Genomic DNA, 12,102 nt, shown 5'->3' with positions numbered 1-12,102 from the left:
AATCAGGGTTTCACTGCTCACCAGCTGTGTGACACCCCTCTCAGTCCCCTGGTGTTTTCATAGGGATGGTAATAGTGTATCTTACAGGGTTGAAATAGAGAATAAGTTAGTCAATTATTTGTAATGCACTTAAAACAGTGCCTGGCACAATTCAAGTGCCATGTAAGTGTTTTAAAAGTAAATAAACTAAAGCCTGTCTGACTCCAAAGCCAGTAATAGTGGAATTTCAGGCCTGCTTTTTGTTCCATTCTCCCATTATAGCAGCAGAATTAGACAAAGGCTAAACTTGGACTCTGAACAGGAAAGAGACTTAGCTGCTGAGGCACCCATGGACTTCTCGCCCTGCCCACTGTGGTCTGGCACCCCCCATCTCGCCTGTCTCTCCCGTGCTATCATTCCCACCTGATTCTTTGCTCACCACACTCCAGCAACGCTGGCTTTCTGTGGGTTCCATGAGCCCTACCAAGCTTACTTCTACATCGAGGCCTTTGCACCCATCTGGAAATGTTTCTCCAGAGTTTTGCATGATTAACATCTTCCTCATTCATGTCACCTCGTCACGTCATCTTGTCAGGAAAACCTTCCTTGATCATCATTTGGGCTCTCAGGCAAAACAGCAGGCGTGCTCACATAAAGGTGGCTGAGAAGAGTTTATTAAGAGACCGTTAGCAGGGAGTGGGCAGGCCAGAAACCAGAATAGGATGGGGAAGGCTTTACCCCCACTGGGCCTGGGGAAGTGGGGTGGCACAAGAGGAGACCGGGAACCTTCAGAGAACCCAAGGAGAGGCCCCAGACAGAGTGGCAGCCTTGGCGGAGTGGTGCCGCCAATCCCCGCAGCCTTTTGCAGAAGAGGCAGCAAAAATACCCCCACTTCCCTCTCCTCCAGCCTGCTGACCTCCTGCCTCCCTCCCATCACCAGAACCTGGACTCACAGGCCAGCCTCCCAGGTGAAGGTGGAGAGGCAGTCCGAAGTTAGCCAATACTCTCTTCCCAGGTCATAGTCGATCTTTTCTCCTCTTTTATCTTCTTAGCATATATCACTCTCCACCATTACCTTCTTTTGTTTTACCCCATTCCCTCTAGAATGTAATTATTTTGAGGGGTGGACCTTCCAGTTCTTCCGTCCCCTTCCCTTTTTTCATCTCTGTGTCCCCAGCGCATAGTAGGTGCACAATAAAGATGAGTTAAATCAATCAACAGACTGGGACACAGGTAGCTTGCCCGCAGAGAAAAAAGTTTATAAGGGTCGTTTATCTTTTTTTTTTTTTCTTACAAAAAGATCAGGTGACTGAACATCCCTGGCATCGGGTCAGAGGGCTGCGCCTCTTGCCCCCCACTTCTGCGGCCGTGAGTGGGGGACAGCAGGTGCGGGCGCCCACTGCTAGCCTGCGGCAGCGCGGGCTCCCCCGGGACGCGTGCGCCCGGCTCGCCGCGCGTCTCCCAGGTGCGGCCCGACCCGCTCGCCTCTCCGCAGCCGGCGCGGCGTGGGGACGTGCGGGGCGGCTGCCCGAGTCCCTCTCCCAGTCGCGTCGTGGGCAGGGCGGGAGACACCCAGTGCTCACTCTCGGTTATTTTTAGTTGGTGGCTGACACCCCCGCCCCGGAGGGGGTGGGTGGAGCGGGCAGAGGAGGTGGGGAGGAGGGAGCTCCTGGCGCCTCCGCGCTCGCTCCCGCGGGGACTCACGGCGCGGCCGAGCCGGGCGGCGCTGGGAACAGCTGCGGCGGCGTCCTCGGCGGCAGCGCGGCTCTCCTCCGGGACCTGCTCCGCGCGGGGGAGGGGCGGGCAGGGGAGGAGAGCGAACGAGCGGGCGGGCGGGAAGGGGCGGGGTGCGCGCTCCTGCGGCGTCGGCGTCGGCGGCGGCGGCGGCTGCCGTCCTCATCCCGGCGGCCCAGCGCTTGAGTGGACGCGGGGCTTCGCAAATGGCTTGTGCGGCTCTCGGTCTGGAAGCTCTTCAGCCCCTGCAGCCTGAGCCGCCCCCCGAGCCCGCCTTCTCCGAGGCGCAGAAGTGGATCGAGGTAGGTGCCCGCGGCTGGCGGGGGGCTTTGCAGGGGCAGCCCGGAGCCACCGACCCGCACACACACGACAGGTCCAGCCTCGCCTCCCCCCACTTTCTTTTGCCAGCTGCTCCGGCACCCGTCAGGGCCTCGAGCGAGCTGCGACCCCCTGACACTTTGGCACTGGCGTCTCGGGTGAGGGTGGGCGCGAAGGGGGGACACTGCGGTCTAGCTGTGCGTGTGGGGGGCAGGAAGCGGTCCCCTGAGCCTCCATCCCTCCTGCCCGCCAGCCGCGCAAATCTCAGCTCCTGCCGCTTCCAGGCGCTGCCAAAGGAAGCGCAGTGCGAGCAGAAGCGCAGCAAAGCCTCATTATGCGCCAGCCCCCAGAGTCCTTGCCGACGCAGCATGTCGGGGGTCCTGCTCCCAGTCCTACCTCCGCCGGTTGGCTCCCCCTCCCCGCCCTTCCGGAGCGGAGTTGTGCGTGTCTCTACGGAAGCGCATACCCACCGGAGCCTCTGGCTGTATTCCTGGCACCGGGTCAGGTGTGAGGCTGGCACAGCGCAGAGGGCCGGGGAGCCTGCAAGACCCACCTGCGAATGCGCCATCCGCAGAGACGTTGCCCAGCCATTGGCAGCTCCCACTCCATCGCAGAGGCGGTGGGACGGGCTCCCAGGTGCTGGGTACCCGGCCCCGTTGGCATATTTCACTTCTTAAATGACTCGGTGGCAGGCCAGGGAAATCACTGGAGCTCTCGGCTCAGTCCAGGAAGCGCTCGCTGGGCGATCCTGATTCTCGATGTTTATCTGTAGATGCAGCTTGGTGGCCCTGCGCTCCCGAAATGAAGTGTCTGCGGGGGTCAGGACGCTAGGAGGGTGCGAGCGGGGAAAGGTGACCCATTATGATCCGTGCAGTGAGCCTCTGTTTTGCGGCTGGCGGCCTTTCTTGAGGCTTAGTGGAAGGCGAATTTGACCCTCTTTTCCTCAGGGACAGGCAGCTCTCCCTCCCTGGTAGTTCAAAGGAAGAAATGTACCGCTAAGTCATGATCCAGCAATGGTGAAGCCTGTTAGTACTCAGACTGTCACTTAGTGACACCCTTGATGCTGCTGGGGTAACAGAGCTATGATGGTACAGATTTAAATCTGCTGAGATGTCTGGGGAAGCCACCCTCGCTTAATGCTGCTCTAATGCTCCAGCCACAGGCCTGCACCTTACAGGGTTAACCTGCTTCATACAAGCAAGAGTGTCAGGCAGAGTTTAGAAAGATCTATTTAAAAATAGTGTTAAAGAAACAGAAGAATAAACTGGAGGCTCTATTGCTAAAAGCCCCAGTCGTGTCTCTCATAATTTGATGGCTAATGAGCAGATGAGAAAAAGACCTTGGCTTTTTATTTGTGAGATGTGGCTGGCACGCCTTGGGCTGTGACAGGTGCTTTCTCTGTGCTGCATACTTGGGCTCACAGGACATACAGGAAGCATTTGTAGTCACTGGCTTGGTTGAGAGTTGGAGAGCTGTGTTTTTCAAGTTCTTGAACTTTAAAATTCTCAGGAGAGATTTTGGATGTGGATGGTGATGAGGGGAGGGTATAAGAGCAGAGCACTTTGCGGTTCTTGAAGGCAAGCGGTTTATTCCCCATTTCCTTAATTGTAAGTAACACGGGCATACATACTATACTTTAAAAAAAATGTATTGTGGGATAAGTTACACACAGGAAAGTGCACACATCTTAAGTGCACACCTCCATGAATTTTCACCTAGGTATATAGTACTCTAGCCTCCACTTAGATTATGATCTAAAACATCTTCTTCATCCCAGGTCACAGTCTGTTTTTAAGTGGTGGTATATTTCAAGCTAAGTATTATGCAGTGCAGAATATCAGCTTTTGTCCTGGTTCCACAGGTTTAAAAACAAGAAGGGCTTCCTTAAGAAAGCAGAGCCCCATTGGGCCCTATAGACAGTTGGGCATTGTTCTTGATGCTTTACCAGATCTACCAATTTGAGAATGTGAAAGCCGTAACGGGCAGTGCGTGGCTATAGGACGAAGCAGTCGTGGCGCTGTGCGTGTGCATTATTGAAGGGGCCTATCTCCTTTCAATCGCGGAGTTGGGTTTCACGGAAAGGAGAGCTTCCCCCTCCTAGGCTGTATAAAAAGGTGTTTGCTCCGGGGAGAGACAGAGACCGTCCCTCTTGCTTCCCGGAGATTCCTCTTGAAATGTAAATGCCGCGTCTGCAAACCGGGGGAACCCAGGAGCAGTAACAGATGGTTCTGCGCGCAGTTGCCCAGTGAACAAAGATTCCTCGGCTAATATAGCAATAATGTAGTACTTAGTGCGAGCCGAGTTCCCAGGGGGACAGTTATCTCGAGGCAATTGCATCTCCTTTAGGGGCCCCGTTGTCTTCGGCAACATCCTCATTGGTAGGGCTTTGTTTTTCACTTTTGTTCAGTTGGTGATTAAATTTCCCACAGACTTTTTTTTTTTTTCCTTTTTCTTTTGAGTAGTCAGGAATTTCACCCTTTCAGAAAAATGTTCCCTTGGGTGCAGCAGGTTAATAAACAAACTTTGCAGTTTTTCTCTCCTCTTCAGTCCCTGGTCTTCCTTGAGTCATGGATTGGTGAGAAAACTGTTCATTCTTAATAAAGGCTCAGGGAACAAGCTCCAGGAGATAACTTGTTAGTGAGGAGTTTCTCTCGGCCTGCAGTCTTGGCTATTTGAGGGCTGTGTTACTGGGCAGGAAACGGTGGCCTGGGAACCGTGCCCCCATCTCACCCCACCCCCAGCTTCTGCCTTGGCTGGCAGAGGTGAAAGCCCTGACGGAGGTCACAGGCCAGGTGGGAACAGTTCCATAACACTTCCAGCGACTTTTTATAGCCGTCCGAGCAGGCTACGTGTCTTAATGTGGCTTTGGGGAGACTCCTGAAGGAAACAGCAAACTTCATGTATTAACTCTGGCTACCAGCAGGCAGGGGCCTAATTTCCTTCCACATTCCTTCTCTAGAAGGCCTTCCAAAGCAAAGGGGCAGTGAGTGCAGCACAGCGGTTAGAGGTCAGGCTTTGGGGCTGGGCAGCCTGGGTTGGAATCCCAGGTGTATTGCCTTCTAGCTGTGTGACATTGGACAGGCTGTGTTTCCTCTCCTTTTGGTTCTAAATAGTTTCTTTGAAAGCTAGCGCTAGTCGTTAACAACAACAAAAATAACAAAGAGATATTGTTCAAAGCATCTGTAAAACAGGGGTACTAATAGTAGCTTACCTACCTCGAAGGAGTGCTGTGAGAATGAAATAAGTTAATACATTTAAGATGCTTAGAATAGTACGCAGCATTTAGGAAGTGCCGCTTAAGTAGTGGTCATTATTATTATTGCCATCATATTACTACTGCTATTAATATCACTACTACCATTACTACTATAGTACTGCTACTATTACCACTGCTATCTTTATTAATACTGTTATTGCTATTATTGTTGTTGTTTCTATTGTTGTTAATAACAACTACAGCTGATTTTGGAAGAAAATCTTCAGAACCCTGAATTTCTTAGTGTGAAAAATATAATTCAGTTGTCTACTGACCTAATTCTATTGTCTTACCTTATTAGCTCCAGATACCTGGAGTAGAAGTTAAGTAGGTGTTGTGTGTTATTCTGACTTGAGTTAAAAGAGATTTAGGCATCAGAGGAAAACCAGTAATACCAAATGATAAGATAGTCCATTAAGGTTTAGAAAATTATTCCTCAATACTGTGTTGACTATTTAAGTTTAACGCATAGTCTTTGTTAACCAAACTCCAAGCAGAATGCTCAATTCCTCTCTTCTTGCAGACAATCCGACATTAAATCGTTAAACAAATGGTGGTTGTCTGAATATTCAACTCCAGTGTAGCAGTGTTTTGTTCATTGACGTTGTGTCAACTCCCTGTAGAAGAAGTCCCCCATTTATTTTCCTTCCTCCTTCCTCCCTTCTTTTTCCTCTTTCCCTCCCACCCCCCTGCCCCACTGTGATGGTAGTTATTGAGTTACAAGACTATGTTAGCAGGTAGATGATTCTAATTTTCTTGGTCTCCCCCCTCCCCTTTGCTTCTCCACCCACAAGAGTATTTATCTGTTCTAATCTGTAGTTCTTCTCTGCAATGCCAAACACTTTCTGGAGAAACAGATGTCGCTTCAACTCAGTTTCAGTTGTGATTTGGAGCAAGTTGCCAGGCGTTTAGGGAGGGGTTGGAAATTTCAACCCAACTCAGCCTTACTTCTCAACTTGAGACGTTTCTGGACTCCTTTAACTTTAATCATACCATGCCTGTGGGGCTTGGTGCTGCATATAATCTCATTTGTGACCTAATCCATATTTCACGTGAGTAGGAACTAGTACTGGGAGGGATCAGTTCATCATTTTGGGTCATCTCCCCCTGCTCACATAGAATTGTTTTCTTATTCAACTGGGACCTGCTTTTGAAGATTAAAAGCACCGAGGGTACCTTAGCTCTCCAAGACTGAAAGCTGTTGTATAGTTTGGCAGTTGGGAGAATTTATCTGTAGCCTTTGAGAGAATGTAGCATTTGGTGGCCAGTAACATACGACATTTGCGATGTAACGATGAATGAACATATGCCGTAAGTTATATAGTCATTCTAATTCTCCTTCTCTGTCAGGACTTGATGACTCTTACATCATTTTACTACAACAAAGATTTAACTTTGCATATGGTTCTCTACTCTGCATGGAGAGCTAAGGAAGAGGAAGAAAAACTTTTCTGGCTAGCTCAAGAAAGGAGTGGTGGTCTGAATAGATATGGAAATGAGAGCAGGCAGCATCATTCTCACAATGACATTTAAATAGTCTGGCTTGTTTGTATACAAGGGCTGCTATGACACAATGCTGTCACGTGGTAGGAGAACAGTGAGGTCCCACAGATTTGGGGAAAGGGGAAGTGGAGTGGGAGGTGGAGCTGGCTCTTCTGGCCCCAGCATCTCCCTGGAAACCAAGTTTGCATCAGGCAAGCTCCAAATGAGCAGACTGAGCTCTGGCCACCAAGAGGGGGGTAGAGTGGGGTGTGTGTCCCCAGCAACTGGATCTCTGGGTCCCCGGCTCTCTATTGATGGATGACAATGGAGCCATGATGTGGACATCTGGCCGGTGATTCTGTGAGTGGCAGTTGGTGCTAGGTGGGACCAGGCAGCTCCTGGAAATTGGCCTGGAAACTTCTCTTTTTGCTTTGGACTATCCTGAAACCTAAAAGTGTCATAGCTAGGGGTAACATGATAATGATAAGGATGGTGATGAAACCAGTGCTCATGATGATAATAGCTGATATTTATTGAGTACTTACTATGTGTCAGGCACAGGGTGAAAAACTCATTAATCCCTTATAAGTAAGTACTGTTATTATCCCCATTTACAGGTGAGAAAATATCTTCCCCAAAGTCACAAGTAAGTGGCAAAACTAGGACTTTAATCGAAAGCATCCTTTCTTAACTTCTACAAATATATGTACCCAGATATCCAAAATTTACAGCTGAAGACATTGTGGCTTCCAGGAATTAGGAGACTTGCTCAGGATCACCTAGTCAGGAAGTACTGGTTAGAGTCAGGATTCGAAACCCAGGCTGTCTAACTTGGAAGCCCTTGTTATCTTTTTTTTTTTTTTAATTTTTATTGAAATATAGTTTGATTTACAATGTTGTATTTGTTTCAGGTGTACAGTAAAGTGATTCAGTTATACATATATATATATATATATATAAACATATATATATATATTTTTTACATCCTCTTCAATTATAGGTTTTTACAAGATATTGAGTATAGTTCCCTGTGCTATACAGTAGGTCCTTGTTGGTTATCTATTTTAAACATAGTAGTGTGTATATTTTCATCCCAAACTCCTAATTTATCCCTCTCCCCCCCTCCCTTTTGGTAACCATAAGTTTGTTTTCTATGTCTGTGAGTCTATTTCTGTTTTGTAAATAAGTTCATTTGTATCCTTTTATTAGATTCCACATATAAGCGGTATCATATGATATTTGTCTTTCTCTGATTTACTTCACTTAGTATGATAATCTCTAGGTCCATCCATGTTGCTGCAAATGGCATTATTTCATTCTTTTTTATGGCTGAGTAATATTCCATTGTATATATGCACCACATCTTCTTTATCTGTTCATCTGTTGATGGACATCTAGGTTGCTTCTATGGACATTGGGGTGCATGTATCTTTTCGAATTATGTTTTTCTCCAGATATATATCCAGGAGTCGGATTGCAGGATCATATCCCTTATAGTGCTTCCTACATTTAGGACCATGTGTGAAAATTCCTGTACGGACTGAGCTTTCTGTCCCTCTGACTGCGCAGAGGTTCCCCCCACCCCTGCCTTTTTTCTGAGCCATGATGTGGCTTTCAGAAGCTATGGCTCCCTAGTTTGTTTTTCTTCATGGTTTGTACCTTTCTGCTGCCAGGACTGAGGGGCTGTCCTCCCTGGGACAGACCTTACATTGGGTGGGGGAGGGGCGGGACACCAGGTAGATGGTGCTCGCAAGGCCCTCAGGCAAGAGGAATCAGGCTCTGCGCCTTTGCTGGCTGCCTTCACACCTCACTTTGCTAAGGCGGAACTGGGCAATGGCATTGTCTGTAGTTCAGGGTTGCTAGAATCTGGTTTCTGTCTCCTGTTTTTACAGCTCCCAGTCACTCCATTGAAGTTTTATTAGGGCAAATGGCCAATAAGTAAGTAGTTAGTTTAAAAAATTTTTAAAAAGCTTGCTGATTCCTTAACGTATGATTACTTAAGAGGACAGATAGTCTAGAATATTTTATGTTTATGATATTAGGGACTGTGGCTCTCTTGTTACAGTTTTACCTCCAGTGGCTGTTCCATATGGGGATGCATAAATGCATCGTCCATGTGTGCTTTAGCATTTTCTAATGGAGAAGTTGAGTAGGTGTATTATTCCATACTTTACCTTCCCCAGAGAGTTTGAGTAAAGACCTACTACCTGTGTGATCTGTCTTGTGCTCCAAAACACAAAAGGCTATGGGTGCAAAGGGCCATCTCTTCCCCATGCTGATGTGTTTAAGCGCTGTCGGCACATCTGTCTGAGGCCTTTACCACAGCTCCTTCACTCTTACCTGAGAGTTCTCCTGTTTGGACAGGAGCTCACCTGGGAACAGTTTTGTTGTTGAGTTCAGCCAAGAGGCAGGTCCTTCCAAGAGAGGAGATTGGCGGCCTCTCCTGCAGGTATCCCGGTCCTATCCTGACGAACTGAAGGGTCTAAACAAAGTAGCTCTGTGACTTCTGGGAATCTTGGCTGTGGTCAGCATCCCTGTCACCTACATTCCAGTCTAACCCTAGTCATTTCGGCCTTCATTTTCATGGTTAAGGACTGAATCGCTTAACACTGGTTGATTTTTTTTTTTTTTTAATGTGTAAAGCATCCAACAGTTTTCTACTTTAATAGTGATATCGAAACTTTTTTTTTTAACATTGGTGGATTTTTGACTAAACTACTTTCATTGGAGCTAGATTTTTTTATTTTTTTGAAGCCCAGTTCACTCTTCTGTGATTTAGAAAACTGTGCAATACAATTGTATAATATTTCCCCTCATTTGTTCCTAAGAATGTGTGTGTATTTACTTTTGAAGCAAAGGAAAGATATCAGATAGGATCTTTTTGTGCGGGGAGGGTAGAGTGGGAAAAAGGAGGACTTCAGTGCAGTCAAATGAGGAAAGGAAAGGATAATAGAACTTTATTTTTAAGTAATTGAGAAATATAAAAATAGCCTAAATTAGAGGGTTACTAGAAGATACAGGAAAAAAAATAGTCCTTGAAAAAAAATAGTCCTTATAAAAAGAATGATGGAATATTGGAAAGACTTCTTCCTGGACACAGGGAGATGTTATATCTCTCTTTGCAAGGAAGAATGATGTCATGGAGTTCAGCTCTGTTGTGGTAAAATTCCATGTTTGCAGTGTTGAAAACAGTATTCCCAAAGAGATGTCCTCATGTAGCTAACCCTGATGGGGTGGCCATCGAATCTCAGGGAATTATCTTTGGCATAAGGGGAAAAAAACAAGGTGACGTAGTCATAAAACATGCACCTAAGGAATATCTTGGCTGACACCTTTTCTCACTAAACTTATGCTATCAGCAAAACTGTATCCTTTTATTTATGCTGGGACCTTAAGGATAGAATATCGGTTAGGCTGAGAAAGCTCCATGTTTCCACAGCTCTGCATCCTGACTATGACAGTTACAGCCATTGTAGGAGGCAGCTCGGCTTCCTGGTCAACCTTAGAAGTTAGGGATGTACCCCACCCTTCAATTCCTAAATAGCCCATTAGGAGACCATGTAAGAATAGACCTACACTTGTTTTTGTTTTTTATAAAGGGCAAGGGCAGAAGGGCTTTTTAAAATTTTTACATCCCAATACTGTTATAAAAAAGTCCTCAGCCTTATTTTTTACCAAGTGGGGCACTAAGTGAGGAATTGAAGTTATTTATTGTGGAGTAGACAGCTCTCTTTTCCTCTCCTAAGAAATATTTTAAAAAATGATATTCAAACAATTATTTTATTATAATGGGAAACTGAATGAAGGCTAGGATAGGCTCAGTCAAATGGTTTAAGATATGAAAATAATTATTTGGGATGCTTGGCTGTCACTCACTTATAAGTTCACTTCAGTGTAAACACTAAAAATAAGCATTAATGGTGAAAATAAGCATTAATGTGTGAAAGTGTTTTAAACAAACTTTAAAATTCATTTCCTGTAAAGTGTTAACTAAGCTCCAACCATATACCAGGCATAGTGCTGGGAACCAAGGTTAGGTGGTGAACAAAATAAACATGATTCCTGCCCACAGGAAATGCACAATGTAGTTGTGGTGTGTGGGGGATAGAGCTTAAACAATAAATTCATAATAACAAATTGGGATAATTGCTATGATGACAAAGAATGGGGGACTTAAGAGAAAAAGACTTTAGGCAGACAAGGACTCATAGTGAAAGTAATATTTAAGCTGAGATCAGCGAAGGGTGCTGAGCAAGGGAATTAGATTGATGCTAATTTATTGAGATAAGAGCTTGTGTGTACACACAACACATGCTTTTATGCTCTTACAGTTTTCCAGGTGTGTTGAAGGTGTGTATGTAGGGGAGGGGGCGGAGAAGGGAGCTGAGTCAGAAATTCTCAAATATTCTTGCCGGCCACTCAGAGTGGGGTTTGCATGATGGTCTACATACCGCTTAGGACCAAGACACAATAAATCAAGAGACCCTCTTCTAGGAGATATGGCAGAGAGGACTTTGGGATTTACATTTGAGCTTGGACTCTGGGATTAAAATTCTTGCACAGAATAGGGGCTGTAGACGCTGCACTCCACTCTGAAGTGAGAAGGGGCTGCAAGAAACCTGCCTACTTTTCAGTGAGTAAGCAGAGCAATTTTGTGTGAGACTTCGGGTGGTGACCCACAGATGTCCTCTGATTTGGGAACTTGTCTCCCAAATTCCTCTGAAAGAAGGTGCTTTATAAACTAATAAAGTCACATGTCATCTGGGAGCCCCAGAAATTGTAAACTCTGTGACTTAGGTTTCTTTTACCACTAGATCCCCTTCCTCATGGTCCAACATGGCTGCTAGAGATTCATCATCACGTCACCTTTCCAGGAAGCAAGATAGAGGAAGGGAAAATGAAGAGTGCATCTTTTCCTTATAAGACTTTTAGAAAAGTCTTCCTGACACTTCTGGTTCCATTTTACTGCCCAGAATTTCAGTAACATAGCCACTCCTGATTGCAGGGGAGGGTGTAATGTTTCCAGGTAATAATCTGGGTTCTATTCCTTAGGAGAAAGGGGAGAATGGTGGTTGAGGTAGGGGCACCCTGGAGTGCCCCTTCTCCACTTCTCCAGGGACAAATCCTTCCAGACAGGGCTTAAATATGACTGCCTCTGAGGCAGACTCCCTGATTCCTTTAAGCCCACTAATCCTTCTCTGTGCACACCTGACATTTAGAATTCACCTCTATTAGAACGTTGTCATATTTCATTGTAATGAATATATGGTTGCTTGGGATCTGCCTACTTTGATAAACCCCACAGCTCTTGTGGCCAAGGTCTGGGTTCTTAG

The 12,102-nt window shown here is 46.4% G+C and overlaps 1 protein-coding gene across 9 annotated transcripts in view; it reads left to right on the top strand.

Moving 5' to 3' along the window:
- Positions 1 to 1,895: 1,895 nt before the first annotated feature.
- Positions 1,896 to 12,102, top strand: part of LIMCH1 (LIM and calponin homology domains 1) — a 343,507-nt gene continuing 333,300 nt past the window's right edge. For all 9 annotated transcript variants that reach the window (XM_068543036.1, XM_068543033.1, XM_068543034.1 and 6 more), the window contains exon 1: positions 1,896 to 2,015. In XM_068543036.1, coding sequence (XP_068399137.1) covers positions 1,920 to 2,015 — 96 coding nt within the window. In that variant the 5' untranslated portion in view covers positions 1,896 to 1,919. The remainder of the gene's footprint in view (positions 2,016 to 12,102) is intronic.

This window comes from Eschrichtius robustus, chromosome 4, assembly GCF_028021215.1.
Source record: "Eschrichtius robustus isolate mEscRob2 chromosome 4, mEscRob2.pri, whole genome shotgun sequence".
Taxonomy (NCBI): domain Eukaryota; kingdom Metazoa; phylum Chordata; class Mammalia; order Artiodactyla; family Eschrichtiidae; genus Eschrichtius; species Eschrichtius robustus.
Note: the sequence above shows the minus strand (reverse complement) of the source record. Positions and strands in the feature narration are given on the sequence as shown.